The 24671-nt window shown below is 45.9% G+C and overlaps 8 protein-coding genes across 8 annotated transcripts; 6 read left to right on the top strand and 2 right to left on the bottom strand.

Moving 5' to 3' along the window:
• Window positions 1–266: 266 nt before the first annotated feature.
• AO090011000411 (cytochrome P450) lies at window positions 267–2083 on the top strand (the record flags this gene model as incomplete). The annotated part of the gene is made up of 6 exons (XM_023232937.1): window positions 267–347; window positions 414–905; window positions 966–996; window positions 1059–1312; window positions 1387–1474; window positions 1527–2083. The coding sequence occupies 6 exons, from the start codon at window positions 267–269 to the stop codon at window positions 2081–2083; spliced, it is 1503 nt and encodes a 500-aa protein (XP_023093493.1).
• A 770-nt stretch (window positions 2084–2853) lies between these two features.
• Window positions 2854–4398, bottom strand: AO090011000410 (uncharacterized protein; the record flags this gene model as incomplete). Its single annotated transcript, XM_023232936.1, has 5 exons — window positions 2854–2982; window positions 3036–3694; window positions 3757–4020; window positions 4066–4103; window positions 4157–4398. The coding sequence occupies 5 exons, from the start codon at window positions 4396–4398 to the stop codon at window positions 2854–2856; spliced, it is 1332 nt and encodes a 443-aa protein (XP_023093492.1).
• Window positions 4399–6362: 1964 nt separating this feature from the next.
• Window positions 6363–6912, top strand: AO090011000408 (terpene synthase family protein; the record flags this gene model as incomplete). Its single annotated transcript, XM_001825994.3, has 2 exons — window positions 6363–6648; window positions 6716–6912. 2 exons carry the CDS (start codon window positions 6363–6365, stop codon window positions 6910–6912), a joined length of 483 nt encoding a protein of 160 aa, XP_001826046.3.
• A 3974-nt stretch (window positions 6913–10886) lies between these two features.
• AO090011000406 (RTA1 domain-containing protein) lies at window positions 10887–11904 on the bottom strand (the record flags this gene model as incomplete). The annotated part of the gene is made up of 3 exons (XM_023232935.1): window positions 10887–11449; window positions 11501–11620; window positions 11706–11904. 3 exons carry the CDS (start codon window positions 11902–11904, stop codon window positions 10887–10889), a joined length of 882 nt encoding a protein of 293 aa, XP_023093491.1.
• A 986-nt stretch (window positions 11905–12890) lies between these two features.
• Window positions 12891–13848, top strand: AO090011000405 (uncharacterized protein; the record flags this gene model as incomplete). Its single annotated transcript, XM_001825992.3, has 3 exons — window positions 12891–13481; window positions 13534–13663; window positions 13721–13848. 3 exons carry the CDS (start codon window positions 12891–12893, stop codon window positions 13846–13848), a joined length of 849 nt encoding a protein of 282 aa, XP_001826044.3.
• Window positions 13849–15209: 1361 nt separating this feature from the next.
• On the top strand, window positions 15210–15638 carry AO090011000404 (uncharacterized protein; the record flags this gene model as incomplete). The annotated part of the gene is made up of 1 exon (XM_001825991.3): window positions 15210–15638. One exon carries the CDS (start codon window positions 15210–15212, stop codon window positions 15636–15638), a length of 429 nt encoding a protein of 142 aa, XP_001826043.3.
• Window positions 15639–15703: 65 nt separating this feature from the next.
• AO090011000403 (uncharacterized protein) lies at window positions 15704–16196 on the top strand (the record flags this gene model as incomplete). The annotated part of the gene is made up of 3 exons (XM_023232933.1): window positions 15704–15969; window positions 16012–16091; window positions 16177–16196. 3 exons carry the CDS (start codon window positions 15704–15706, stop codon window positions 16194–16196), a joined length of 366 nt encoding a protein of 121 aa, XP_023093490.1.
• A 1620-nt stretch (window positions 16197–17816) lies between these two features.
• On the top strand, window positions 17817–21130 carry AO090011000402 (uncharacterized protein; the record flags this gene model as incomplete). Its single annotated transcript, XM_023232932.1, has 2 exons — window positions 17817–17818; window positions 18922–21130. Coding segments are annotated over 2 exons (2211 nt in total).
• Window positions 21131–24671: the final 3541 nt, after the last annotated feature.

Below are 24671 nucleotides of genomic sequence, written 5' to 3'. Positions count from 1 at the left end.
AATCCTCTATCGAGCAGTGCCGCTGCACTAAAAAGACGCCAAGGCGCATAATACGGTATATCTTCATGGTTGGAATCCTCTTCTCTCAGGCATTTCTTGCCGCAGTAATCTTCGGAACTTAGCCCTTTAGCAAGACATTTGACATCCTTTTCTGCTAGTTTTGTAGCAATCTGTTTTAAGAATATCTTGAGAGTTTCTCTTTTTGTTGTCAAGCCTGCCATATTCCGTATGATCGGGCCTACTTGGTCTTGCTCCTGCCTACCGAAATGAACTCAATTTCCGCCCTGTTCAGCGCAGGGGGCTTTCAATGGATCCTCTTGTCTCTATCTCTCGCTTTCATTGTCGTTGTATGTTGAAGACTAGAGTAACAGATCCACCACCCACTCACCTCTGACTGCTTGTGGCGAATTTAGTACAGCCTGTTCTATCTGGCCGTAGGATTGTACAACCTCTATTTCCATCCTCTGGCTCGATATCCTGGGCCACTCTTAGGACGAGCGTCGTCCTTATGGTATGCCCGCTCACTCGCTCGGGGAACAGTCGCCCAGGACACCCTGAAGTTACATGAAAAATATGGTGATGTCGTTCGAATCGCGCCAGACGAACTGTCCTTCATCCAGCCCGAGAACTGGAGTGCAATCTACGGCCATCAGCTTGGAAAGGACTACCGTGAGCTGATTAAAGACCCGCGATATCATGACACCGTGAAGCCCACTCCTACCATCTTAACCGGAGACTGGGATGAGCACACCTTTTATCGCAAGATACTGTCCAACTCGTTCTCGGAAAAATCCCTCAAAGACCAAGAGCATATTCTTCACCATTTTGTCGACTTGTTTGTCCAGCGATTGAAGGAGACCTCCGCGGAGGGAACGAGAGAGTTGAATATGACGGATCAATGGAATGTGAGGCTGCCTCTTTCTCCCTTTATACTACCTGGACGACCAGAACTAACCTAAAAATAGTATCTTACCTTCGATGTTATCGGCTTTCTAAGTATTTTCATTCCCAGGTATAACGAGATAATGCATCAGCTCTCCTGACTCACATTATTCCAGCATACGGTGAAGAGTTCCATTGCTTGACCAGCTCCAAGCTTCATGATTGGATTGAAGCTATGCTGTGCGTTGCCATTCTCATGTCCCTGGGTCAGGCTGCCCGTCATCTGCCGTTCCCTTTCGACAAGATATACAAGCAATGGGCGATTCCTAGCAACGTGAAAAGACAGGTCGCTCTACACCGCGATCTCACTGAGGTAGCGATTCCCCATATCCCCATCCAATATGCTAGTGCTTACAGATTAAACTCCAGGGTAAACTACAGAATCGCCTCCAGCACGAGCCACAACACCAAGATGTCATGAAACGTATGATCGCCCTCTACAAGAAAGGCGACATTCCCTACTCTGTGTTAAAAGAACACGCCAACATCCTCACCATCGGCGGGAGCGAAACAACAGCAACTCTACTCGCCGGTATAGCAAACTCTGCACCATCTGTACCCAGTAGCTAACATAGGTTTCATAGGTGCCACATTTCACCTCGGCAAGAACCCACCGGTTCTCCAAAAACTAGCTACGGAAATCCGCACCACCTTTGTCAATGATGGAGAGATCACCGTGGCCCGTCTATCCGAATGCAAGTATCTCCTCGCCACCGTGGAAGAATGTCTGCGAATCTACCCTCCATCCCCGGCAAACCACACCCGCATGGTTCCCAAAGAAGGCATCGTGCTGAACGATCAACACATCCCGGGAGGCATCGGTGTTGGGATGCCCATGTATGCCGCTTTCCGGGCCTCGAGCAACTTCACCTATCCAGACCGGTTTGCCCCTGAGCGGTGGCTCGGTGACCCGATGTATAGCAAGGATAAGAAAGGCGCTCTGCAACCTTTCTCGTTTGGTCCTCGGAATTGTCTTGGTCGGCACTTGGCATATCAGGAGATTAAGCTTGCGCTGGCTAAACTCGTTTATCACTTTGATTTGGAGTTGAATCCGAAGTGCGGGGATTGGGATGAGCAGAAGAATTTCACTTTCTGGGTTAAGCCCCCTCTATGGGTGAACTTGCACCCTGTGAAGAGTTAGACATATAATTCTCTGTGGGGAAGAAGTTTATGCTAGCTGTTATTGTAATTTTTCTATCGAGTGGATGTCTTTTTCTGAATGCATCAACCCTGCAACCTACTAAGATGAAGAAAATGAAGAATGATCGTAGAGATGCCAGCAAAGTAGTGTGGTGTGGCCATAATTCTATTATGTGTTCTCAGAAACAACAGACTTCGAGAGAAAGAAACGACGATATCCTTTACTATTAACGCTAGACAAACGGCATCACGTATCAAATACTGTATGACTATGTACGGCAAAAAGACAGAGGGAAACCGCCGCTCATCTCGCTCATATCAAACATGTGTAGTCCAGTATATCTCTAAACCCTTCGACGTGAGATATGAACTTTAAGCCCTTTGAGGAAAACAAGAGCGCTATTGATATCAAATTAGAGCGTCTTCAGTCTGGACTCCAAGCACAAGGTCCACCTACCAGAACTCCTCTTTCAGCACTGCACCATTTTCGAGTCTCATTTCAAAATGCCGAAGTAGAGTTGGAACCAACTAAGAAATGTCTGATTAGCGAATCTCAAGAAGTCAAATTTATGAACATCCCAGGAAATCTCTACCTTCCCTATTTCAAGCCAACTGATATCTAAAGCAAACATTAGTTAAGAAACATATATAGGCCGTGGACGAACACATACTTTTGCCAATGCAAGTTCTGGAGCCTCCACCGAAAGCGAAGAAGTACCGCTCTGCAACGGGTAACGCTTGTCAGTACAAATATACTGATATTGGGCATAGCTAGATAAGAAACGTACTATACTCATCTTTCCTGTCATCGAGCCATCGTTCAGGCCGGAAGGTGTCTACATCTGGGCCCCAAATTTCAGGGTTTCTATGGATTACCCAAGCACTTGATCCCACGACAGTCTATAGAGTTAGAACGATAGGTCTCTCGTAAATATAAAAAAGGGGCAGCTCACATTTCCAGGTACAAACTTGTCTTCGATCATCATACCCTCTGGGGGTACAACTCGATCCAAGACAAAGGCTGCTGGAGCATACAGTCGCATGGCCTCATAGATGATTGCCTGTAGATATGGCCAGGATTCAGCCTCCTGAAACGAAACCGGATCGCTCAGCTCTCCCTTCTCCTCCCTCTCACGCAGTTCTCGCATCAACCGATCATGAGCAGCGGGGTGAGTAAGTAGCAAGTAAAAGATACTTTGAAAGGCAATGGACGTGCTGTCCGATCCGGCAAAAACGTTAGATGTCATCATGAAAGAAATGTCCAAGTCTTTCAGCTGTGGCTTGATTTTCTGCGTCTCTAGAAGCTGTCCGATGATGTCCTTGTCGTCACCGCCGCGATTGATCCGTCCGGATACTTCCCTGCATGCGACCTGGAAGAAGTAGCCGTTGCGATCATTAACAGCCAGCCAGTTTCCACAGATTGGAATCAATTTCTGGTGCAATCTAAACAGCCAACCGGCGTGCATTAACCAAGCTGCCGAGCCCATTGCATTCTGGATACGTTTAAAGACGCCCTCGTCATCTCCGCTCTCGACGTATCCAAATGGCTGAGAAAAGCTGACGGATCCAATAACATCTGGTTTGAGAGAGTTTAGTAGTGGCCTTGTTGGTTCTCAGACGTGTGGCCATGGGATGGATATGTCCGAAGAGGAACTAATAAATGGGTGAACACACCAAACGCCCACATCTGCAGCCAATGTCCCAGATCAATCGTTTTCCTGCATCGTGCCTCCAGTTTGTGAATCACAGTCTCGATTACTACATTGACCTTGGACTCAAAATGGACCATCGAGCTCATTGAGTATGCAGTTGCTACCAGCTTGCGCTGCTCCGAATGCACCTTTTCGTTGCGTTCTCCAGTTAAATCAAACGGCCGATTACCTTGAACCACGCTATAGCACGCAGCCTTGTTGAACCCATTCCCGGCCTCTGCCGGACCTCGTTAGCATTCCAGAAGTGCGGAGCAAGTGGTACTGCACATACTGTAGATCTTCCGGAATGAGCTGGGATCGCCAACACTCCTGCAGAGTCGATGTTAGGTCGGTCTCAACTACAAGGGGCGAGGAGATTTTACAGCTCGTTTGGCGCAATGCGGACCACATGTCCATATTTTCGATGAAGGTCGACAAGCTTGCGATGCCATTGACCATTTGCTGTCTTATACGCCCTCCAGCCCTTCGAGAGTTTGGCCGCAAAAGGACCTGGAAATCTCGCTAGCGGGGAGAGAAGGCATTGGTAGGACACATAGGCGCACGCGACCAGGCCGATAATGGCGGTACCGGTCCAAAAACTAGGGATAATCATATTCTGCTGCATCTCTTGTGAAATAAAACACAGGGACGACTTAGCTGGAGAGTAGGCACAGCGAAACTGGCCCTTTTCTTAATTCGTTGGAAGTGGGCAAAGCCTTCAGGCATACGTGGGCCGAACCAACAGAGCGGAATTCTTCTACACTACGGATAAATATTAATATCCCGCAGGTCTGACAACGCAGTCTCGTTGGTCATCCTTCTTCTCCATAAGGCATTACATCTTGTTCGGATTTCCATTGTTACTATGGGAGAATCACAAGAACAGGTCCAGTGCGCCATTGTTTACCCACGAGCTGGGAAAGCAGACCGGGTAAGCTTTACCAAATGAGTTTCCTCTAGAATTATCTAATGTGAATATCTCGACTACAGTTGAAAGAAATCATGAACGGTATCATCGCCTCCATGCAGGAAAACGAACCCAATGCGTTGCAGTACCAAGTTTTCTTTGGTTCCAGGCCTGGAGGGGAGCCGATCATGATAGTCCTTGAGAAGTAAGTTTCTATCTAGTGAACTACCTCAAACACGGTGGTAGTGTGGTAGTCCTACAATACCATAGCTAGCATCTCTGGAGTGAGTTGCTTATGGTAAACAACATGTATAGATACAAGAATCAGGAAGCTCTCCATCAACATCGACAGAATCCGAAATTAGCGGAGCTTCGGCGAGTCGCCACTGAGGAGAGCCTGTTCGCCCATCCTCCCGAAATCATCCCTCTTTCCATGCTGGGGCAAGTGCAGAGGCCGTGAATGGGCCTAAAACTCGACAAATCCACCCTATGGTCGGAACGCGCAAATGGCTCGACTTGGCGAGATTTGATTTGCAGTTGGAGGGGAGGGGGCTGCTTTGATAGGATTACATAAAAAATCAAATCCTGATAAGTTCATCCCTTGTTATGCTGCGTATTGAGGAGGTCTGATCCAAAATTGAGTCAACATTAAAATTGGGTCCAGAGTAAGCCCTAGTGTCGTTGCGCGGAGCGAAGCGAAGCAAGCATTATACATAACCAATCTAAACCCATTTAGGCAGTCTAGATAGGTAATCTATGCAGTACTACTGTACTAGTACAATGTATTCAGATCATCAAGGTCATTTGGATAGTGCAAGGCATCTAGTAATCTTGATATTTTAGGTAGGGTAGTCGAAAGTCATATGATTCCCTCGCAGCGCCAGTTCCCAGCTATGATATTAGTGGATTTTTCAGGCCCGAGTGCTAAATAACATGGCCCCACTAGGAGGGCCTAATTAAGGCCCTAAGCAGCCCTCATGTATGTACAGTTCCAAGGTAGGGCCTAAGCTGAGTCTTTGACAAGCGCAATCTTCAACACTTCGAATGGGAGGCATGACGTAGGTCCACTGCTATTCTTTTCAAACCCCCAGTATCCAGCCAATGCTCGCCATTTCAGGCCACCGTGGATGGCTCAGCGTTTCAGTCCCTGACTGCTTGGGCTTAGAGCGGTCCATTTGCGGTGCTTGGATAAGAGGCGCACCGATGAAGGTGGCCAAATCTGTCAATGGCTGATTGCAGGATCTGTAACCCCGAGCATACTCAGTCAGATTCTCTCGATATCGTTCCATCTCGGATCGCTATATAATTAACCAAATACCGCAATGAGAACATAACCAAGAACCCCGGTTCGACTTGTCGACTGTCATCCTGCCTCTACCCACTCTTCCATCGTATTCGGTTACCATGTCTCAATCTGTCGTTGTCAATCCCCGGCCAGCTTTGAAGGCCAAGCTCACCAAAGAACCCTTCTCAATCCCGAATCTTAAGCCGTACTATAAAGCCTGGCCCACGGCGGTGAATCCTGATTACCCCGGGCTAAAGGTAGCCTTAGAAGCCCGAATCAAGAAGTGCAGTTTCTACCATTACGCAATTAGGGCTTTGACCATGCTGACTTTTGTAGTCTCTATCCCCCTAAGAAGGCGGCAAAGCTGATCCAAGATGACTACGCCCTGTTGTCCTCCATGTGGTGGCCGCGTGCCACGGCAGACCGTCTTCAGACCTGCACATTTTGGTTCCTTTGGCTCTTCACATGGGACGACGAGATCGACCAGTCTACCTCTGACCTTTTTATCCATATCCACAAAGCCAACGATTTCCGGAAGGAGTCATTAGAATACGTCAAATTCTGTCTTGGGGTAGGAGATGACGAAACCGCCAAGTGGGACTTCCAGAACAATCCCCCGAACCGCCCACTCATTCGGAGTCTGGACGTGATCGGGGCACATCTACAGAAGGTCTATAACCATGGTACGTACCGGTGTCTTGTTATGCAGTTATTTTGCGACCTGGGCTGATCCATATTATATCATGACAGATCAAATAATGACCTTTGTTAACGAAATTGATTATTATATGGGCTGCCAGCAGCGGGAGCAAAAGCGCAAGTTGACTGGACGACTTCCTATCGTCGCCGAATACCTAGAAACGCGAATGGGAACCAGTGCTGTTACCTCGATGTTGGCTCTCAATGAGTATGGTGGCGCTCTGATACTAGGATTGAAACGCCGCTAACCTTTTCACAACGCAGATTTGCCGATGGAAATGATATCCCACGAGACATAATGACCGATCCGAAGATGATTTCGCTTTGGTACGAGGTGAACATGAACATGTCGCTATCTAATGACCTCCTGTCACTGCGCAAAGAGATCGTACGTCTACATCATATAAAAATACCTGAGCACTATTATCTTCTTCTAACGCATGTTCTTCATACAGAAGCACGGTGACATTGACAGCATGGTCCCTGTCCTGGTTAGTGCTCGTGGATTAACCGTCCGGCAAGCAGTCAAGGAGACTGAAGCAGAGATCAATCGGAATATCGAGCGCTTTGATCAAATTGCCGATGCACTATTGGAGGAGATCAAACTCACTCACCCGGAAAAGGTTGACGAGGTCGCTAGTTACATAGTTGGATGTCGCTACAATCAAATGGCCAACTTCTTGTGGAGGTATGTTGTCAGTCTAAAAATATAGCATATTAATTTGGGAACAATACTGATCTATTTTTTGTAGCTTGACTACCACCAGATATGGCCTGGGTGATATGGTTCGGGATGCTGAGGGCAGGATCCCAATAGTTATTGAAAATGTCAATTAAATACGTGCAGTTAGAGTTGTTAATGGGTTGGGTTCGAGTTCAAGATCTAGTATATGTCCTGGACTACAGTCAATTTAAGGAGTCTTAACTAAGTAATTTAGATATAGGTAAACAATTTTAAGACCGCAAACTTTTAAAGTGAAAATATATGTATTCCGTAAGAAAAAAAAGTCATAAAAAAATCTTAAAAATTGTTAATTATTTTCTCTTCACAAAGTCTGTTCTTATTCTTTATAACTAGACACTATAACAGTATACTAAATTTTAAGATCTTCCTAGATATCATCTTATATTCTATGTACGGAGGGCACTGATGGCTAATAAAGGATATAAATTTATATACTTCGAACTTGATTGATTAAATTGTGGGTTGCTTTATCATGTTCATAGTCATGTGTTGCAATATTCTACTGGATTTAAACTATTGTGAATACATTCATATTCTGTCTATAAAGGAAAGTATTATACTCTGTTCTATGGCTATGGTAGTCAGAAAATGTCGGATATGTATTGCTACTCAGCAACGCGATATGTCAATTTCTCTATTCACAGGTGGCCCTAGTAAACAGTTAACATGCATGGTCAGTTGATCGGGAAAACTATGGGGAAGTAGGTCTTATTTCATCATTGTTGCTCTCCAAAGATTTTAAATTCAGGTGTAGTTTTAGTGGATGTAGCGTATCACAGAAAAGGAAACAAAATAAGACATAGATTCTCCCCATGGGCCACGTCCCTTAGTCCAAATAAGCCTCTCTTACCAGTACAACAATGGGCAGCGCCGCAATAGTACTGAATATCGAAAACACTGCGCTACAATGTTAAGATCCCTGATCACTAAGATGCAATGATGACACTTACGTGCAGCAAATTGAAACCCATACAAGTAGCATTCACGGACAACATCCTGCATTGGAGCTGGCAATGTACGAGAGAATTTGTCATCGTTGAGGATATTCCGGACCAGCTAGGAACTCTTTAGACTTCTGACATAGCTTAAGATTGAAGTAAACCTACCTCTGAGGTATTAGGCAGACCCCGTAGCTTCCAGTTTAATCTCGCCTGGAAATTTCCCTGGATCAAAGCGAAACCTATGGCAGGGCCTAGAATTCTACCCAGCTGTTGGAATAAGTAGTACGTGCCTGTGCATTGTATTAAGTTATTTCCTGTTAGCTCCGCAGTCATGCCAATGAACTGAGTAGCAAGAAACATCCCCGCTGCTAAACCTGAAGGGAACAGAAACACTATCTCCCAAATGTGTATACCCTCCCGCCACCGTAGGAAGACGACAAGATAGGTTAACACGAGTAGAATGATTGTGATGAGCCCTAGGCGTTTATAATGGCGTGTCCTTAACCGAGATGAGAGCTATAAGCGGGGTCGAATAACGATGATGCGTTGTGAGGAGACTCACCGTCTCACTACGTGATTTGCTAGAATCCCTCCGAAAGGTAGGCCAACAAGTAACATGCCACCTGCTAGGAGAGTTGTGATATCACCTCCAATGTTAGCTCGAGTGAAGTAAGGAACTACACTGGTGAGGAGCTACTCGTAGATGTTATAATCAGCAATAAATAAATACGTTACTAGGAAAGACATTTACTCACCCCGGTCCGGCCGGACAGTATTAAGAATTGTGAAAGACAGTATCCTCCAAATGCCTTTTTCATGGAGTTAAGAGGGAGTAGGGGATAGTGCGCCCAGCATGTCTCTATCCAAACAAAGATTGATATGGAGAAAATAGACCCAGCCCCTGTTATGTATAACATACGGGCTTGCTGGATCTGGCCTGGTTGAAGAGTCTGGATGAAGAGAATTAGTTGCACTAATGTGATTGTGAGAGTGAATACACCAGCCCAATCAATGCTCTGGACTTCGGAAGGAAGACTGTCGTCCATGCTTTGCGAAGACTTTGGCGAATCAGGTGGAATCTGTTGTACGACAATAAAAGCGCAGAGAAGAATCAGCGGCACGTTACTATAGAAGCACCTATATTATTTGGCAACAGTTAGAACGAACAATAGCCTTGGAAGATACTTCGAGGTACTTCACCATCTCCATCCGATTGTTTTTGTGAACAGGAATCCGACTGCAGCTCCTACGCTGCGCCCAATGGTATTGGCCACATCGGCGTAACTTCGAAGCCAAGTAGCCTTATCGGACGGGATGAGCGCTTTCCAATATTAGTATAGTAGGGACTTCCAATTTCGTGTAATTCTCACCGGTCACAGTGGCGGATGATGAGGAAACTATTCCCGCACTAGTAAGTCCAACTAATACTCTTGCTGCTACTAGCTGAGGCATTGAAGTGCTAGCTCCGCTGCAACATATAATAAAAGCAAATAAAAAGAAATTAGCTAGGGAATATCCTTAGCATGAAATTGGTATCAACGACTGGACAAACCATAATATATTTCCAGCAGCGAAGAGAAAATATGTCCATAACAGCGTCGTCTTCCTTCCAAAAAGTTCATCAAGTGCCCCGAACTGGCCCACGGGGTTTGCATCAACACTGCACGAAAGCAAAGAACGAGTCGTTCGGAAGCTACTTACTGTAGGGGAGGAAATACAAGAACCTAAACTATACGACACAAGCAGCCATGCCCCTTTTGAGAGATCGTGGAAATCCGAGCCGATAGAGTTGTAAACGGCAACAACCAACGTGTCCCCGGAGCTTGCCAGGAGAACACCTATGCTTTTTGTCACTTGGAGAGTCTTTAGGGGACAATGGGGAAAATTTACCGATGTATATGCCAGAAATACCTAACAGCTGTAATCGGCTTAGTCTAGCGGTCTCAGCTTTATCGTCGAGGCAGAATGGGCTGTCCCCTGATCGAAGTGCCACTTCACTAGACATTTCAGCTCGTCTCAGTAGATTTTTGATGGCAGGTTGGGGCGGCTTTTCGCATTTATCCACGCTATTTTCATTAACAGATGAGAGAGGGATGCCTTGCACGGGTTCAGACCACTGTCTAATATGATTGAGATAGGATTCCAGGCGATATTGAGAATGTCTGGAATTCTCAGATTGCTGCAGCTGGTGAAAACAACCAATTTGAACGCGACATATTACATATAACCCACTATCATTCTGCAAAGCGGCGCGCAGTTAAGATCCTCACACGCCTTCTAACACTATCTACTCATGTCCGAGAGCAAAAGCTGCAGCCACTATGCAATAGACTCTATTGAGAGTTTTTTTTTTGGTGGTTCATTTTTTTTCCTGTTTGTGGATATCCACAGTACAAGGCAGCCCCTTGCTTCCCAGATGCACATCCAGCGAGGTATGCAGCAGGTATGATTCAGTTTTGATCGACACCCCACCCCAAAATTAACTACACATCTCATCCCAAAGTATGTATCTTTGGATATATCATATGCACTTTGTTTATTTGACATTGATCGGCGCCAGCTCCCGATAGCGTCTTCCCATCGGTGGATTAGCTGCTGCAGATACCATCAAACTAGGATGGAAGATAACAAAGATTCCGACTGCTATAGCCATCATTACTGCATCCAATATGATGAAATATTTCTCATGTGTGATGAGATAACCCGTCCATCCTTGAGACAGCTCAGCGAGCCGGTATATACTTCGAGTACAGATACATAGAACACTGAGAACCATAGCAGCAAACAGAAATGAGACGCTTTTGGGAATCGTACCTCGCGGGCGATGGATGGTTCTCAAGACACAATCCACCATGCAGGTGGCAAAGGCGAGTGTTGAGGCCATCTGAAATGCAATACCGGCAATCATGATATGGGTCCCATTGCTCATATCACGGTGAGCACTGAGTGCAGCGGAAGCAAGAGCCCCCCCAACCGCTTGGACTACGAGGGAAATGAGATCGCAGACGGTGAAGAACCAGAAGTAGCAATCTGACCGGAAGTAGGAAGATTTCCGTCCGAAGATTCGGATGATATACCCCAAGAGTAAGTAAATTCCGGCTGAGAAAAAGGTTGGGGCTGGATATTAGTTAGCTAAGCTGCTGGCTGAACTCCGTAGCATATCACAATTATCCTGACCTATGACCAGTGTAGCGAGCTGCATAAGAAATGCAGACTTGGTATATGGGCATTTAGCCGACCATGTTCTAGCAGCCCACCCCAGGACCTCAACTATATGGCAATATGAATATTAGCCCACACTACCCTCTATATTGAAATGAGTTATAAGAGATAGGGTAAGGATGTGTTGACGCACCTAAGCAGCCAATGGCGAAGACCATACACCACCATGTTTTTCTGCGAATACAATGAACAACATGAAAAATCATCAATATGGTGAAGAGGATCGAGAAGAACACTCCAGCTGCCAAAGAAGGCTGATATCCATATAGATTCCGCACACCGTCGATGACTGGATGACAGGCCAGGTGCTGGCCATGCCAGGAGTTTGGCATCCTTATTGAGGGTAAAGAATTTGTTTGTTGGAGCCCCAGCTTTGATCCTAAAGAAAGGATTCACGACATGAGCGTTTTATGCTTGGAATTGAGGCAGGGGCGCATATATAGAATTCCCTCGGCATTTTGGAATGACTCTCAAATGTGGTTCATGACGAAGACGGCAATCCTCTTAGAAACGGACTTGTCAAATCATTCGTACGAAGATCAGCGGTCGAAAATGCCAAATGAAGGCTCAGCATAACAGAGTGGAACCATCCGTACATCACATTCAATTTTAATCAGTGGATCCACAACAAAACATGAACATTCTGTTCAGGCCCTTGAAGTGGACTGTTGGCCCATGTACGAAGTGTATTAGTAATTATTACAGGTGAGCTCTGATATATCAGAAAAGCGCCAAAAGCGCCTAGAAAAAGGTCTTCTGGACATTCTGAGCTATTGTATGACCTAGAGGTCCCTGGCCATGTGCGAGTGCTAATACTCCAAGTTTATCTTAGTGATTGCACACTCATCTTCCCCGGATCAAATATTCATAAAGTGTTGTGTTCAATATGGCAAGTACTCTTCAATCGGTAGTTTCGGTATTCGCTAACGCAAACTATTTCAAGTCCGCTTTGATCGGGGTTTCCATTGCTTTCCAGGTACTGGCTTTTGCATTCCTGATACCTTCAGCTTTTACTCTGAGGGTAAGTTACTCGGCGATATGAGATCCTGTAATGCATTTTTAGACCGGCATAGCTAACGTTTGGAAGATCATTCAATCGACATGGGCCACAGCTGTGGAAGTTCTAGCCGGTTTAATATCGTTGATTGGGCTCTGGATCCATGGCGGTAGTGGATATCACACGTATATAATCCCCCAAGTCGGATTGACTATTCTTCTGCTCGTGCGACAATCATTGGGATTATATATTCATCAAAAGCAGAAAGTCCACTCGGGGTACGTTCTGGAATACTTGGACCGTTCTTACACTCTTGCAACCATGGCACTTTTTGCCCTTGGTTGGTATCACGTAACAGCTGGATCCCTGGAATTCGTTGGTATTCGCGAGAACTACTACAACACCCTCTCACATGCAGTTCTCCTGGTGCTCGTAATGAGCGAAGGACTCCTACTCCTCTCTTTCGCTGCTGGGCTATGGCCCAATCAGAGAAGTCTGACACCCGACTACTATGATTCTGTACTGCTTCTTGCATGCGGCCTGGTAATGATTGTGGTCCTGATAGTCGGGTATCATGCAGACGAGGACTGGCATTTCTTTCTTGGACGATTAGAACATTCGTCGTACACATTAATGGTGCTTTGTGGGGCAGCAGCTAGCCTCATGATCAGCAAAAGAAAGGGACATCATACTAAAAGAAATCTCATCCCAGCACTTATCATCGTGGTTCTCGGGATATTGTTCACATCTCATCACCAAGAGGCTATGCTGGGCAAAAAGATCCACGAAGTCTTGGGGTATACAATGGTGGTTGCGGCGACCTTCAGGATTGTGGAAATCTTGGTTATACCCGACTGGACGGTCAAGGCTTCAACAGACGTCCAAAGCAACCTGCCTTATGTGACTCCAATGGTATTGTATCATCTGCATTTGGGGATTTGAATATGCCTCTGACAGCTTCTAGGTGGCCGTGATTCTTAGCTTCGTAGCGTTTGGATCGTCGAGGGATTTGTGTCAAGCTATTGAAGGAACTGGGTTCATGGCTCCCGCATACGTGGCCATTTTATACACCTGTGGTCTTTTCTACTTCTGCTGTAGGACCACCAATCCGCTCATTACTGTTGTTGTACACGCAATGCTAACAGCGATAGTTCTTACTGCCCTCATGCATCGCATCAAGGATCATTGGTATCCTGACGGAAGTGATGGGAAACACGAATATTCATCTTTGCCAGAAGTGCAGTCGGACAGATTTGCATGCAACCAGAACTGGGACTGAAATTGTTAACTGTGGGTTTCCTCACAAGTGGGAGTCGCTTCCAATAGCAAGACTCAAAGAGACTTTCCCAGCCAAAGTCTGGTTTTTCACATGTCGCCCCTTTATCAGGGAAAGGAGAAAGAGAGAGAAGGGGCTTGAGGTCGGAGAATGAAGGTGTAAATTCTTGACACATCCTTTGGAGAGGCATACATTATATTGAAAGAATGATATTCGGTATCACCTAGTAATCTAGGCCTAAAACTAAAGAGTAACGATCATTACACCGCCAGGCATTCCAATTATACAGATTACAGCCAAAAAAAACTTTCCTATTTACGTTACCTTTACCTATTATAGTTAAAGAACTAATACTTATATAGATTAGTATCACAGATTATAACAAAAGAATCTCCGAGCGGAAAAGCAGCCCCGGGATGAAGACTGAAAAATTCAAAATCTAAAGTTGTCTTGCCCGTCACTCCGGGGGGGGAGGAATATCGGGGGAATCCCCTACACTCGAGGGCGCCTATTCTCATAGATATTAAAAAAGAAAAGAAAAAAGAAAAAGGAAAAAGAAAAAGAAAAAGAAAAAAAATAAAAAAAAGAAATGTGTGTAAATAATTAAACAAAAGTTTAGTCCTAAATATATGATGGATGCCGAACTCGTCCGAAAATAGCGATTGACAGATTAGGTATTGAACGCCCCAAATATGAAACCCTATCATAGCTGGTATGGATCGTATGGCGACATCTCCGATCAGGCTTGCCTAACTATCCAATAAGGACAATTGGTTAAAAAAAAAAAAAGAAAAAGAAAAGAAAAAGGAGGAATCATTAACTCTGTATGAGAACAAACGCGATATCCCTGAAGGCGATTGAGGAGCGAATGAAATAAGTGTGGGAGAACTCTATCGGAATTTACATAGTTGATTGAACATAACACCCTGCACCTAGCTAGCAAATATCCACGGCATGATTGTAAATCTTGAAGGCCCTAGCCATGTTGCATAGTCGTTTATGGTATTTGTTGGGAATCAACACAATTTTTTATCGGAATATCGATACCTCACATTGCTTTAATATGCTAGCTCAGGCTTAGGTTACGCTTTGCTCAGCCATTCCTTCGTTTACAACCTCTTCTTATGCCCATCTACTCAGACTTTTTTTTTTTTTTTCTCCGCCTTGTTATTTCACCATTCGAAGAAAAAGGACGTCATACGTAACTGATGGAAAGATTGTATAACTCGGCTTGCAAGGCCTTTTTGCATGATGGGGTGGATCAGCCGCTGCATCAAGAATGTCTGGCTGGGACTCGACTAAACACTTTTGATGGTATCTTTCTTTCGGTGATTCTGCTGTTCGGTGCGGCTTTGAATCGCGTCATGCTGGATTCTCGTGCATTTCACTCTTTTTACGGTCCGATGTACGGGAAGCTTACTCCTCAGGAACAACAACGATTCTGCTTCCACCATGTGAATGTAGTGCTGAAAGGTATCCTGTTGGTCTGCGTCTCATCTTCCATAGTGCAGGTCACGATAGGTGGCAAAGAATGGACGGACCCGTATTACCACCACTCGTCCGTGACTCTCTGGGAGACATCGACCTTTGCCGGTTATATCGTGGTTGCGGTTAGTCTCCTGGACCTCATTTACGACACGAGCCTACGCCTGGTATACATGGTTCACCATGTGGGAGTCCTCTTGGCAGTCCAGGGCCTCGTATTTCTCATTGTGAACGCACCAGTAGAGAGGGCACAGGAAATGCGGTACCTGGGAATCATGTCCGAGATTGGCATATTCTGGGGTAAGTGATGGTTCCCTCCCCCCACCTATGTATATGGGCATGCGTTGACATGGTGATAGTCCTGTTCTCGGGGATGCCAGGTTTCACATCGCATCTGACGCTCATACTCAGACGATGCTTTACCCATGGAGATGTTAGAATGCGTAACCTCTACTATTATGCCTTCTATGTGAATGTCTCCGTCACGGTCGTCGAAGTCATGTCCATCTTTTACCTCACTTACGCAAGTCGGAACAGGTTGCCTGTCGCCGCGACGATCGGTATCGGTGCTCTGCAGGTTGTGTTCACCTACACCAAAGCAAATAAATGCCAGCGTATCTACGCGGTGTATGAGGAACAGTTAGCGACGCTCAACAAGATCCGACTATGATTGCTGCGCAGGTGGCTTCAGAGGCTCAGTGGCGTCACCAAGTTGATTTGGGGTTGTGCTGGGAGAGTAATGGCCATGGATAATTGGGAGAGTAAAGATATCAATCAAATGCTGTATATATAGCTAATTCTAACAACAATCCTGATTGATTGACAATGGTGTTTCACATAGTACAGGATGGAAAAGAGGTTTCTAGTAAGTCTCCCATTTATTTATTCTGTCTTTTTACTTTGTAGTACACTGGGAACAAGGTGGACTCTCCACACCCTATGATTACCCCATGGAAAAAAAGAATTTGGTACCGTCGCAACTCGCGGACGGCCTACCTTAACTAATGTTTTACCAACTTTCGCTTCGATCCTGACAGGTATGATCTGATGAAAAACCGAACAAAAAGGAAAGTCAGCGGGATAAGATAGACTGTGGTCAAGAGCAATGCAAGCACTTGTCCGCTGTTGTCCAAACAGGGGATCAGTTGGGAGTTATCCTCATGAAAGAGTGTGCTCGTTCGACTCTCATTCCCACGGTTTTCTTCACGTTTGTTATTTATCGAGGCCAAGGGGGGCCAGATGGACGCATCGTACGAAATAAAGATGTATGACCATGCCAGGATCGATCCCAAGATGAACTGAGCGATTTGCATCCCAGTGAGGATGCGCTTGAGAAAACCAGGTATTGAAACCTTGAATGTTGTGAGGGTGTAGTAAAGGTACTGGTTATGGACGGGTCTTAGCGAATGCTTGAGGAAGAAATCGGTGGCTGCTTGTCACTTACCATGATAGTATGAATCACCGAGTTCAGCAGAAGGCCGATGAGACCCGGTGGAGACACATATCTCACACCTGCCCATGTGCATAACATGACACCTGCATGATGATAAGTCTGCAGAAAGGAACTCTTCTTTCCTTTCACAAGGAGGAGCATGGTATCGACGATCTCATAGAATTTTGACATATAGAACATCCACATGTAATAATCAATACCACGATCCCATAAGGAATCAAACTCCAGTACTCCGGGATGGACAACTTCCGATCTATGATCATTGAGATCGAGGTGCGAACGGGACTCTGATACCCTGCGCTGGAGAAAATAGCTCAGTTCGTCTTTCCTGTCGAATTTGCAAAGTACGTGGATAGCAGATGCAAGAGGTGGGTTGTTTCGTTGATCCATTAGGGTTGATTTAATCGTTTGATAAGTGCCCAGAGTAAGCCATGCAGAGAAGAGCACCAGGCCCACGTTATGGATGAGCACAAACTGATGAAATAGCGGACTACGGCTTAGGGGCCATGGACGGTTCCGTCGCTTTCGATTGATGTAATTGAGAGTACAGACGGTTAATGCGTAGAGGGTGGCGATAAGCAGAGGTAGTTTGACGTCGAGCGTGTGATCGAACAGAGCCGGGCTTATGTTGATCGGCCTATCCCACGATAGCTGGGACCGCGATGCGGGACTGCTAGGTAGGGGATGAGAGTCGGGAGGAAGTTCGAACAGGTGAGCATCAGGTAGTCCAAAGTACATTGGCAGCATTGGGCCCGCCATAATGTAACAGCAAGAGGTAGGCCAGTAGTGAAGCAAAGATAGGAAGAAAGAAATGAAAATCAGCCTGTCAATACAACTGCACTTGAGCATCTCGAGGGGTGGGCTTCAACTAGATATACCGCCAACTTCATCCCACAATATTCCCCGATCTGCGGAAGGTTTCAAGACAAGATGTTCGACACATTATTTTACCGAGGCTACTGTAATACCCCGAGAAGTGAGATAAATCATCGTGGCTGCTTTCGTCTAATTAAGCGGGGCATTACAGTACAAAATGTCAATCTTTCCTATCCGAGATTATGTGTGATAAACTTTGGGCGTAGCTGAAGAATGCCAACCTACATGGACTGAGTAAACCGTGCAAGCTTTTTTCCCCAAAGCAATAACAAGCCTGTATGATAAATTGTGCATTGCAACCCGGCATCAATAACTCTGAGGTTCGTCTAAGGTGGATCACTGTATCTGTCAAATGATGGGTGCATCTGATATCACAAAAGATGTAGGATACACCTTCCATGGCGTAACTATTGAATCTTAGACGCATGTGATAAAGTAAAGTCTATTACGAGTTACAATATGACCTATCCTAGCGGCAAAACTATAGAAAAGGGCCAACTGTTGGGAATGTTTACCTTGGCCTTTGATGGAAGTCCCTTGCAGTAGACCTCAGTAGTAGCACAAGCCACTGGGTGTTCAGCTGAACCCCAGTATCAAGTCAAATTGGTGATGTGGAAACTACTAGATACAATGGACTTCTCATGTAAAACACGTAGAATGAAATGTATGCTTACTGAGGCCCGACCGCCTGACAGATGTGACACCTGCGATAACTCACATTAGATGAAGAGGATCAACAGTCTAGCTGGCGAGAGGCTGCAGTGTTCCATTAAACACTCTTGATCAGCTACCTCTCAGGTATGGTGCGTAGTCCCGCACCCTTTCCCTGAGAATTTTGTCTCTGATCCTATGTGATTAAAAAAAGTTGATCAATGCCAGTATCAATTTGCACAAATGACTGTCCTAGCATACCTTAACTATTCCTAAATATTACGAGAACATTTTTCATGTAAAGATTTAAATATTAGTTCATTGGATTGTCCCTTCGAAGAAGTTCGGACGCGTGTAGCGTATACTAACCCTATTCGTTGTGCTCAAAGGGGCCTATAAGGGCCTTTCGTGGCGCAGGTGTTCAACGTTAATAAAGCTTGAATAGCCCTAAAGGACCCTAGAAAATGTTTGAGCAAAAAGGGTTGCCAGGCTTGTCGACCCTAGGGATGCCAAGCGATCATCCTAACCCCTAAAACTCGCCATTTACATCGCAGACCATTGACTCCCTTCCTAGATTCTACATTTACTCTACCGAAATACTACCTTCGGAGGGCCTTGAATATGTACTTCCAATCTCTTGCGGTCGCTTCGTTGTTTTGCTTACTTGCTATTGTGCGTAGCGAAGCTCCCAAGGCTCCTCCTAGAATTGACTCACTAGGCACACTACTGGCCTTGAAATACAATTACCTAGACCCCTGGAACAATGGAACAGCAGCGGTGCTGTCCTACGAGCCTCTGAGCAACGCTGAGGCACACGCTAGATGCGGTGCCATTGGAGAAAGTCTCTACCCTTTCCAGGATACGTCTGAGCTCAATCGCACCGAATTGGGCTACGAACTCGACTATCTCGTCCATATCCAGGACCTGCAGCCGTACTCTACACTGTGGGTAGGTTCATCTGGTACCTCTGGGCATGCCTGCACAGCATATTCTCAAAAAGACAAGGCTGCTATTCCGCTACCTTGCCATAGAAAACTTCCGACACTTTGCACCTCCAGTGCTCCCCCTACTAAGGACAAACACAGGGAACCTGTGAAGTCTTCTCGGCTATCTGTATCGTTTGATGACTATAATATAACCGGTTATCGTGATGCTCGATCCTTTAGGTTCTTGGGAATACCTTTTGCGAATCCCCCAGTCAATGAGTTACGGTTCGCACCTCCGCAACCATATACTGGACAGAAGGAGATCGACGCAACGAGTCTACCAGCCTCCTGTATTCAATCCCAGTCAGGCTTTGGAACTCTTGAAAACAGTCGAATCTCCGAGGATTGCCTTTACCTGAATATTTATACCCCCGTGCTACCAGCCCAGCGTGGTAAGAATGTTACACACAGACCTGTTGCGGTTTACTTCTACGGGGGTGGATTCACTAAAGGTAGTACGGCTATGATTGACTACGACGGTGGTAACTTTGCTAGTCGTAATGATATTGTGGTTGTCACTGTCAATTACCGGGTTGGAGCCCTGGGCTGGCTTGCAACAAACAAACTGACTACTGGGAGCTACGGTACTCGGGACCAAATATTGGCTTTAAAATGGGTTCAACAGCATATAATAACATTTGGTGGAGATCCTTCACAGGTTACTATATTTGGCCAGTCTGCTGGTGGCCAAAGTGTAATTGCAATGCTGTCTTCAAGTGCCGCCAGTGGCCTTTTCTCCGGTGCAGTTGTGCAGTCAGCTGCCCTGGATATACCCTGGTATTCACGTCAGGTGTACACAGAGATCATTACCCCAAAGGTTGCAAAGGCTGTCGGATGTGATGATTCTGATGAGCTTGGCATGTTGTCCTGTCTGCGTTCTGTCCCTGCGGCTAAATATCTCGACAATTCTACCGAATTTATGCATGCATCGGATGAAATTGCGAAGGCTGTAGGAGATGACTATCTGCATACCAAGAAATTCCAGGTTTCTAGCTCACCACTTATGCCTATTGTCGATGACCATGGTTCAGGCATTATTGACGACCAATTCCATACCTTGCTTGCGACTAATCTTCTTCCTAACGCTGTCCCTATTATGTTTACTACAGTGACCGATGAAGCTGCCCTATACGTGGATCGCTATGTTCCCCATATTCCTTTACTTGGCAACACGAAAGTTGCACTTGGCCTATTCTTCAACGCTGTCTATCCTGCTGGTCTGACCGAGTCTCTTATAAACTCAGACGCCTTCCCTATCAACTCCAGCGACCCAGACAGTCTCCGAAACACCGGTGCCAACGCTCTCACCCACTCGAAATGGTTCTGCCCTCAGGCCTATCTCCTTCAGCACGGTGCCCGCACAGTACTTCCCGTTGTCTATACCGTCCAGATTCAACATGGCCACGTTCAAACCACTATCGATACCCCAAAAGTCTGCTCTCCCAATACCAACTATAACGCCACATGCCATACATCTGACGTCCTGCCTGTCTGGGGTACCTTGAACTCGAAGACTCAGAATGTCAACCCATATTACGACTCTCGAGATATCCGTCACTCCCAGATACTGAATGATATCTTCAGCTCGTTCTTCCGTACCCGTAACCCGAACCCCGTCCCCGAACTTCTCAAAATCCGCGGTCCGGCCTACTCTTCCAGTTTCGATGTTTTTGGCACTTCTGGATATCATATACCTGAATATCGGACTGACGATGACAGCCTCTGCTCACTCGATATAGCGCCAGGTCATATTCGAAATCCGGCCAAATCGGTTGGGTGCGACGTATTTACTAAATACGGATATCCATTCCAGCATGCGGAGGAAAGCAGTTAGGACCCCGTGGCTGGCAAAGCAATAAACAACCGAACAACACAACGATGAGAAAAAAGAAAAACATACAACAGGAGGGATTCGCTGGTGGTCACCCACCCAACTACTAACCTCCCGGCGTGTGGCTTAAGTACGGCTGAGCGGACGGGAAGCCCTGTTCTCCACACCCTATGGTCGTATGTAGCAGATTTTTGTATGCAAAGGTTTATATAGAGTAGTACTATACAGGATATTGGTAATGAGATTCAAAAAGTCATACTCGCCACGCATGCAGATGGAAAAGGCCGAGGAGAGAGAGTCCGAGACTGGGAAGAGCAAAGGAAAACCAGTGCGGAAGGACAGGGCGGAGGTGGTGGAGTTGTTGTCTGTGTTGTGGGGCGAGCACAAAGTTCAACATCAGAAATGGTTATTCATCTCCTCTCCGTAACAAATGCACATGGGCCCCATTGCCGGCCGTACCATGAACAGATCGCGAATGGAATATTGTATGAAGATCATGTTCACGTGCAACTCTCATGATAGTCTGGCGAGTGGTGGCCAGGCGATCAACGGCTTCCAATGGCCTTTCTGCGAGCCAAAAGAAGTTCATTGCCCCAGAGCCGTGTCCGCATGAAGTTGCTCAATCTCGACCACGATATCCTTCGGCGTGGTTTCAACATCTTAAGGAATTTCCAGAAGTGTCTCATCACTCGCCGTCATAGTTGGTCACGAAATGATCGTGTTATTAGGTTCATATTGCACTTCTGGGTTGGTGGTCACAGGTTGCATTTGAATCAACCCCACTCCAAACCCGACTAATATAGAGAACCTGGTTTCCTGCTGGATCCGGTCTGTTAGGCTTTGCAGCTTTGACCGAGCGCATTGCTCCACGGGTAATCCATCCTGGTACACCCACCAATGCATAGCAACAGCTCTGGCTTGGTCGGGATCTGATCGGCGACGGATGGATAGGATGTCTGGCTTGAGATAGACCGAACCGCTCAAAGAACGTCCTTCAGGGAGACCCCTGTTGGGGACGATGTTGAACTAATCTTTGGGGGCAGAGAATGGTTTATTGTGTTTAACCATTTCAATCTACTGGAAACCGGAGTCATTCGGATCAAGTTGTCTCCTGTATATGTCATGAATTGCAGCCAAACGTATTTTATATCCCCATTATGAAGAAGGAAGTTGACAAGTGGCTCAAGGAAAGATACAAGTGCATGATGAGCCGGTATTAGGTGACGATGATAGTAAGGTGAGGAAAGGCATGGGAAACACTATTTGGGTAATTCACGGGGTGCAAATGGGAATTTGGGACTAGTCTATTATTTCTTACCCTTCATATCTTGGGCCCTCGTGCTGTAGTACGTGTCAATATCTACTTTCTTTTTCAAGTCATTGCAAGAACACAGATCAGAAAGCTCAGCTATATCTCGAGGCTTTATTTCAGGACAGTAACTCACCATCATTTACAGCGATAGAAGCCCTGTCGAGAACTATAAGAAATTACCAAGCGCCTTAAGCCCCTCCTGATAAGAATCTGAGTCACATGTAAGCCGTTCCATCATATCAAGCTACGAAAAAGTGTCCAGTCCCGAGAAAAGCCTCTCGAGGACTATCAGCAATCGATTTTTGTCACGTGGTTGGATGAAATTAGAAATACAAATTTACTTGCAAAGCAACATGCTATAGCTCAGTATATTATCAGTATGCTAGGTAGCCGGGGATCTGTTCTTATCACTGACAATATTCTCCGTTTCAATTCTGAACAGTAGCGACAGAGATATCAATTGCTGTAATGGCTGGGATGGTCAACCTCTCACGCCAAAATGTTGTTAATCCAACGACTAATTACCCGGAATATTCTATATTTTCCCTCTAATTCACTATCATTTTATCTCCTAGGACGTGTGTGTTCCATGCCGATAGCTTTCAGGAACCTTAGCTGGCAACTCTATACTTGTTTGGGGCATAAAACACCCACAAGGCGGAAACCACCTTTTTGGGAAGTGGCACAGTGGAATTGCCGCAAAGCCAAGACATGGTTAGATGCACTCCAACATTACCCGAGGAAGGGATAGAGCTTCCATTCTTGCTAGCTACTGCTGCTCTAGGCTTAGAAGGTGACGATCCCAGCCAAAATATTGCGACAGGAACAGTCAGGGGGTGGTATCGGTACAATCCTCGCTGCCCATTCATGCAAAATCCAGCTCTCAAATTTTTCGATGCCTACTGACTGCGCAGGGCTGCGCTTTATCAAAAAGGTACTATGAATACCTCGGTGGATTTAGTACTTTACGGGCTATAGTGTGCATACCAAGACCCATAACTAGGGGATCGGTATTTATGCTTCACAACGGTGAGGCGTCTGGACAGTACGGGACGTAAGCCCGCAATTCCTCCCCATCCAACACGGCATTCATCATACTGAGAAAGACACTGTGTGAGAGCCCAATACAGTACCCTGTACCGTAAACCTACAGAATGGAATAGATTACCTCATTCAAAGGAATCTCTCGGAGAGACATCTCGTTTAAACCCTGCTTGATGCAACAGTGCCCCTCCAACGCTATATGCGAGTAAGCCATGGATGGTATGCCGATCTAGTCCATACTTCTTCTACCGACACATTATTACATTCTAGTCGGCAGTTACAATATGAGGTAGGAAGGGGTTCGAATAACTATGCAGGGCATCATACGTGGTGGATACTCATGACCCTAATGTATCATGAGCTACCAACTAAAGCGTTTACATAAAGCATCAATCCGGCCAATGGCCCAGAAATCTACTTTTGAAAACCTCATCATTTCCCCCATATCCGAGTATACATCATATATCTTACGGAGAACCAACCGCCTACAGACATGGGTTCAATTGAGGATTTTACTAGCTCAACATCTGGGAGCACCGAAACCATTTCTCCTTTATCTGATGGAGCTCTGAATGATCCAATATTCTCCGACGACGTCATACGATATCATCTAAGCCTTCTTAAATCCGGTCATGGAGGCGAAGTGGTCTCAGATGAATCGGCGTATGCACCGATCATCCCAAGCAGTGTTTTAGCTTATCATGCAAACCTGGGAAATGGTCAAGATAAGCCAAAGATCCCGCAGTTTGGGTTATTGGCCGGTTCAAGGCCCCTTTTACAAGATCTTCGTCCAAAGCGTGCCTCTCCTATCGCGAGCTTGGATAAGGATCCTCGACTACTCTTCAATGTTTCACACCCTTCCAGCGTCTTTATATGTGGCTCCCAGGGTTCCGGAAAGAGCCATACATTGTCATGCCTTTTGGAAAACTGCCTGATACCCTCAAAGGCCGGCAGGTTGCCGAACCCGCTAACAGGACTAGTCTTCCATTATGATACGTTTATCAGTGACACAGTGGGATCCCCCTGTGAGGCAGCCTTCTTGTCATCACACCCAGATGTGCATGTCCGAGTACTTTGCTCCCCCACAAATATTCACACTATACGGGTAAGCTTTGTACAACGTGATATAATAGATAATGATCATAACATAGAGGATATAGGGCTACTATTCGAGGTTCAATATACCAG

This window comes from Aspergillus oryzae, chromosome 7 (assembly GCF_000184455.2).
Source record: "Aspergillus oryzae RIB40 DNA, chromosome 7".
Taxonomy (NCBI): Eukaryota; Fungi; Ascomycota; class Eurotiomycetes; order Eurotiales; family Aspergillaceae; genus Aspergillus; species Aspergillus oryzae.
Note: the sequence above shows the minus strand (reverse complement) of the source record. Positions and strands in the feature narration are given on the sequence as shown.